The sequence below is a fragment of the Ochotona curzoniae genome, unplaced genomic scaffold, assembly GCF_017591425.1.
Source record: "Ochotona curzoniae isolate NIBS_2020 unplaced genomic scaffold, NIBS_Ocur_1.0 scaffold_1037, whole genome shotgun sequence".
Lineage (NCBI taxonomy): Eukaryota > Metazoa > Chordata > Mammalia > Lagomorpha > Ochotonidae > Ochotona > Ochotona curzoniae.
In genome coordinates, this window is record NW_024467083.1 from 29714323 (window position 1) to 29720587 (window position 6265).

Genomic DNA, 6265 nt, shown 5'->3' on the forward strand with positions numbered 1-6265 from the left:
GTAGCTGAGACATCAAGAGCATAGACTCAGATCCACTGTCAACTACACAAAGTACCATGGCAGCGGCGGCGGCAGTCGTGGCAGCAGTCCTCCGCAACTGGGCAGTGGCCATCTTCTGATAGGGTATTTTCTTCAATTCACCCCTGTGACGCAAGTAAAAGCTTTACCTTCCAATCTGATTTGTAAATATCTCTAACAGTCTACTGCAGCACCTGCAAAGTAAAACAGTTCTATGAGCACATTTGAGTGTTTTGTTTTTGTTTCTTAAAATGGGACCTTCAGAGACTGAGCGATCCATATTGCTGTCCAACTATTTCCAGTGAGGTCCTCACTGTAAGCCCCACAAACGGAGCTTCAAAAGAACTTGTAAAGAAAGCACCACCTTCCTAGTTTTCTCCGTTACACAGAATCCAAGGAATGAGAACATCTTGGGTAGAAAGTAATGAAAATTGTTCATGGTCAACTCTTTAAACTCCCCAAAGTTTTCCCCCCCCTCCAAAAAAGGTGTTTTGTTTTTTTTTTTTTTTTGGTTTTTTTGGTAATTTTTATTTTAAATTTTGAATTTTATGGTACAGTTTGATATAGTCTGGGATTCCCTTCCTCCCAATTCCCACTCCCTGAATGATTTTTTTTCTTTTAAGTTTCAAAATAAATGAATCTGGCAGCTTTGCTTACACAGAACTTTACACATGGCTCTAGATATAAATATTGTCTCCAACATGAAATGGCCATAAAAAGGCCACAGAAATTATTTTTATGCCCAATTCTATTTCTCAAGCATATCCCTCATAAACTAATCAATTTTATTGGAAACGCAGAGTTACAGAAAAGAGACTGAGAGAGGGAGGGAGGGAGGGAGCGAAAGAGGAATAGAGGGAGGATGGGAGCGGGAGAGAGAGGGAGAAAAGGGGAGGGAGGGAAAGAGAGAGAGAATGAGAATGTTCCATCTGCTGGTTCACTCCACGATGTCCACAATGTCCGGGGCTGAGCCGGGAGCCGGCAGCCGGGAGCCGGGAGCCTCCTCTGGGTCTCCAGTGGCGGGGCCGGCAGCCCTTGGCCTAACTGCCACTGCTTCCCCGGGCCGCAAGCAGGGCGCCGGATGGGATCCAGTCATGTAACTTTGAGAGGTACCCCCTGCCTTTTTTTCTTCTATTCTAATTACATTTTTTTTTTCTACGTAGAAAATTAAACTAGAAGAATCCACAAAAGAGATTCACCAGAAACATTTTCGCTTCTCTCTCCTCATAAAGCTTGGACTAGCTGAGAGAGCGAACCTGAGGAACCCTTCGTGGAAAACAGTTACATATTCCGCCGCCCTCTCCTGCCCCGCTGTGCCATCATTTAGCCCTTAAGAAATTGTAAAGTAGACAGAAAGCGCTACAACGAGACAGATGAAGCGGTAAAACCCCAGAAATATATATTACGTAAGGCTTCAGGGAGCAGCGCCAGCGAGCAGCAGCGCGAGGCGGCGCGAGGCGGATCCAGGCGGCGTGAGGCGCTGTGCGCATGCGCGCCTCCTCAACGGTTGCCGGGCCTGGCGAGTCTGCGTCGCCTGACGCGCCGTCCAGGCGGCATTTCCCGCCAAAAGCGGCGCGAGGCCTGCTGGGAGCCCCGGACGCCGCGGGGAGGGGAGGTTTTGTCACAGAAAAGCGCCCCGCCAGTAGCGCGTGGCTGAAGCCTGCTTACACAGGGCCGTCTCGCAGTCATCTAGTGACCTTAGGTGCCATGCACCTCGTCATGCCAATAGACAATTCTTTGCTTTTTTTTTTTTTCTCTCTTTTTAGTGAAGATTTGTGGTTCTACCACATACTGCAACCTGATATTCTGGCTTCCAAGGTCTTCATTACTATACAAGCTGCAGTCTCCTCCTTAGATGCTCTGTTAGATCTGTGAGGTCCATGAGTTACTCTGAAAGTAAATTATGCTTCATTTAAAAGTAACATAGGACCCGGCATGGTAGCCTAGTGGCTAAATTCTCTCCTTGCAAGTAATGGGCACCAGTTTGTGTCCCGGTTAGTCCACTACCCATCCGCAACCTGCCCGTGGCCTGGGAATGCGGTAAAGGATGGCCCAAAGCCTTGGAACCTTGCAACCATGCAGGAGAACCTGAAGAGGCTCCTGGCTTCTGGCTTCAAAACAGCTCAGCTCTGTCCATTGTGGTCCCTTGGAGAGTAAGCCAGCAGACAGAAGATCTTTGTTCTCCCTCTCTGTAAATCCACATTGCCAGTAAAAATAAATAAATCTTTAAAAGAAAAAAAAAAGGTAGCTGCCGGCACCAGAATCCCAGATGGACATAAGTTCGAGTCCCAGCTACTCCAGTTCCCATCCAACTTCCTGTTGATGGCATGAGAAAGCAGCAGAAGATGGCCTAAGTGTTTATTCCCCTGCTATTCCTAACATGGGAGACCCAAGAGAAGCCCCTGGCTCCTGACTTCAGCCTCATTCCAGCAGCTGCAGCCATCAGGGGAATGAACCAACATAGTTGGAGATTGCCAAATGGTATAAGTTTTAATTTACATATTGCTAATTATCCAAATAACTTGCATTCATTTTATTCACATATTAACAAACTTTGGTGCATCTTCCTTATCTTCCTTGCGGAGAAAATGGCAACCCTAAATGTGAAAAAAATTTGTCAGCATCATTCAGTTAGCAGTTCTTTTTCCATTTTTTAAATTATATTTTTGACAATATTTACATAGTTAATTAGGGTAAAAAGGTTCAAGGGCTACAGGAAAACAAGTAAGACTATTATTTCTACATTGTTTCCTTCATGTATCTGAGGAAAAGGGGGTTTTAAGGGAGAAGCCCAACCCAATTTCCCATCCATCCCAGGTCCCTGATGTAGGGTATGCTCCAAGGTTCTTGCTCAAGTGGTTTTGACAGTTCAACAGCTATGAATTGCTGCCAGTCTTGCCACTCCAAGCACAATGAAGTCGTTGAAGAATCCACTGATTGACATAGTCCATCTTAGAGTCTCTGTTTGCCCTGTTTTGCACTGCGAACATATGGCTGAGGTGGTTGACTTGCTCTGTCCTCTGTCTCTTCACGGTTAGGGTTCTGAGTCTGGCAGTTCGATTGGGGAGATCCCAAAAGAAACTTTGTCTGATTTGTTCCCAGACAAGATTCTTGTGTTTACTAGCAAGTATAGGGTTCAGCACAGTCCATCGCCCTGATCAGCTGGTGGCTGCAACTGCTGGGTCAAATCTGTCTCCAGCACTATCTTCCACTGGAACCAATGGGTGTTGCGGTCCAGCCTGGTTCTGCCCAGTTCACACTCAACCCTCACATAAACCAGTGGGAGCTGCAGCCTAGTCATAGCGACCCACAATAACCCCACCAGGCCCGCCCCCTACCCTGGTTTGCCAGTATGTGCAGTAGATTAGTCCAGTCTGTCCCACATCCCATTCAGCTCTCAAACATGTCAATGGTATTGAAGCTTAGGTCCATCTAACCTGCTCCACTATCCAGCCCACACAGATTTTGTTGGGTGCCTCTCTGTTTAGCCACCTCAGCCCCTGTCCTGGTTTTCATGTCCTCTAGTGGGAGTAGTAACCCAAGAGGGAGGAGCCCATTATTTCCCTCCTAGGTCACTCCCACTCCTGAATCATGCACTCTCCAAGTGGTTCTGTGGTTTAACCTGACAGAATTAGCCCGCAGTGCCAGCTTCTGCCAACTGGTGCTGTGACTAAGCCCAACCAACCCTCACTCACTCTGATTTTTGTTTGCGCCAGTAGGAACAATCAGCCCAGCCTGGCTTTTTTGCTACTTTGCCCAGCTTGTCCGACCCCCAGGTCTGGACCATGTGTTCACCAGCGGGAGATGTGACCAGCCAGGGGAGTTTCTCAAGTTCTTCCACTTGACCCACTCCCAGACCCAGTTCTCCCCTGGGTTTAGGCCAGGTTCTGGCGAAGTCTGGCCTTCCAATTGGCCTTGTTTGAGCTGGTGAACATTGCAGCCTGGCCCACCCCACACCCTATTCAGAATGTACATTTGGGTGCTGCTGCCTTGACCAGTCCAGACTGTTGTGGGTTCCTTTACCTGTGATTGATGGCAAGCTCCTTGGTCACACCTAGTTTAGCCATCACCCCTTCAACTCTTGAGCTAACCAGTGGGTCTAGTATTTCCACAGGGTTTGGCCCACATACCCCCACAGCATCTACCCCCGGATGTGGTTCTCTCCTGTGCTAGTTAATGTCATAGCCCTGTCTAATATGATCCATTTCCTGATTCTTCGTCATGACAGGTAATAGGATATGATCCTGCTAGACAAGTCCCAAGCCTTAGCTTTTGCATGGACTGGTATTTGGTGGTCATCATTGTTCAGTGATTGCAAATACTATAGTAGATTTAAAGGAGTTAGGTATATCAGTCTTATCCATAAAGATCATGTGGTCCCTCTCCTCCAACCTACTAGGTCTCATTACCCTCCCTTACCTTCAAAGGAAAAGTTACTCTGTCATTGGGAGTCTTTAGGATTGATTGACATCTCAGATGTACAGTGGGCTTAACATGGAGCTACCTAAACAGCAATTCAAAGCCCCAAAACCCCAGAGCTAGCCGCCCAGGCAGCCAGCAGGGGGGCCTGGTGCCAAATGGCACACTAGCCGCCCAGAGACAGGTCACCACAAGGATGCAGTGGCTGGAATCGGGGCTCTGAGCATGCAGACTGTCCCGGCCTGGCACCCACCAGCAGCCAACAGGCTCTCAGTTAGCAGTTCTTTGTCTTCAGTCTCAAAGATAGCAAAAACCTTAGTCTAATAAACATTCCTTTTACCTTCCTCACATTCCAAAGGCCCAAAGCCTTGGGACCCTGTACTTATGTGGGAGACCAGGAAGAAGCTCCTGGCTCCTGGCTTTGGGTGGGCTCAGCTCCAGCTGTTGTGGCCATTTGGGGAATGGACAGATCTTTCTGTCTCTCCTCTTTGGAACTCTGCCTTTCAAAAAATATTAACAAATCTTAAAATAATAATAATAATAATAATAATAAAAGAATGTACTTTCTGAAAAAGAAACCAGAGACAGTGGGGTTAGTTTCATCAGTTTAGGACATCTTAATGACATCCCACATGCTTTTTTCATGACATAGGTATAAAATTTTAAAATAGTTCCTGCTGCTTGTTCAGAACCAGCTTTCTAATCCAGAGAAGTTGTGATGAAGGTTCAACTGAATTTGATAGAAATACGAGCAGTAGTGTGCAGAGGGGTTTGGCCTAGGGGTCATGGTGTGCGTGAGCTGTATTACTGTGTGTGGGTTTGACACTCATCTCCAGCTGCTGACTCCTTAACTCCCTGCTACTGCAAAGCCTGGGTGACAGTGCAGCGGTGGCTCAAGTGCCTGGTGTTCCTGCCACCCCTGTGAACTACTCGGATTGAGTTCCCAGCTCCTTCTCTTGGCTGGCGCAGCCCTGGCCTTGCAGGCTTTTGCAAGGTGAAAGAGTGAGTGGGAGCACTCACACAGATGTCTCTTGCTTTAGTTTGTTTTTCTCTCAAATAATGAAAAATAAAAGTCTAATTAAATATTTAAAAAGAATTGCAGTTGTGTTTTATTCAAGTTAGTTCAGTTATTTTTTCTAAAAGGGTTCTGGTCGACTTATAGGTGACTACTTAAAAATAATTTTAACTAAGTAGTATATCATTGATCTTTTTTTCAAATAATACTTAGAGTTAGAATTTTACTATTGTATAAGAAATGAAAATAAACCATGAGAAGCTGTCAAATTATGCAACTTCCTGAAAATGGTGATACAGTAGAAGCATCCATTATAGAAAGTTCAAACTGGTTTATCTTAAAGGGGTCAAGGATATACACACACAGAGGTTATTCATGGTGACACGGATAGCATGGGCTATTTGAAATTAGGGTATCAATGGGAAATTTAAAAATGAACTTAAGGAAGCAAGATATAGTCCTGAGCTCTCTGCAAGGGAATATAGGTGACAAGAAATTAGAAGATACCTAAAATCTCTGTCAAGGCATAGATTTACAGAGAAGCCCATGTTGACATTTGCTCTTGGGGGGAGGAGCTCCTCATTTTTTCTTTTAATTTTAATTTTTTCTTTAATGTTTATTTATTTTTACTGGAAAGGCAGATATACAAACAGAAGGAAAGAGAGAAAGATCTATCTACCGGTTCACTCCCCAAATGGCTGAAATGGCCAGAGCTGAGCTTATCCAAAGCCAGGAGCCAGGAGCTTCTTTCAGGTCTCCCACATGGGTCCAGGGTCATCTTTACTGCTTTCCCAGGCTAAAGCAGTGAACTGG

The 6265-nt window shown here is 45.8% G+C and overlaps 1 protein-coding gene across 1 annotated transcript in view; it reads right to left on the reverse strand.

The window, feature by feature from the left end:
* HORMAD1 (HORMA domain containing 1) overlaps positions 1-1508 on the reverse strand; it is a 30640-nt gene extending 29132 nt beyond the window's left edge. The window contains exon 1 of the mRNA XM_040999062.1: positions 1425-1508. Coding sequence (XP_040854996.1) covers positions 1425-1508 — 84 coding nt within the window. The remainder of the gene's footprint in view (positions 1-1424) is intronic.
* Between the last annotated feature and the right edge of the window lie 4757 nt (positions 1509-6265).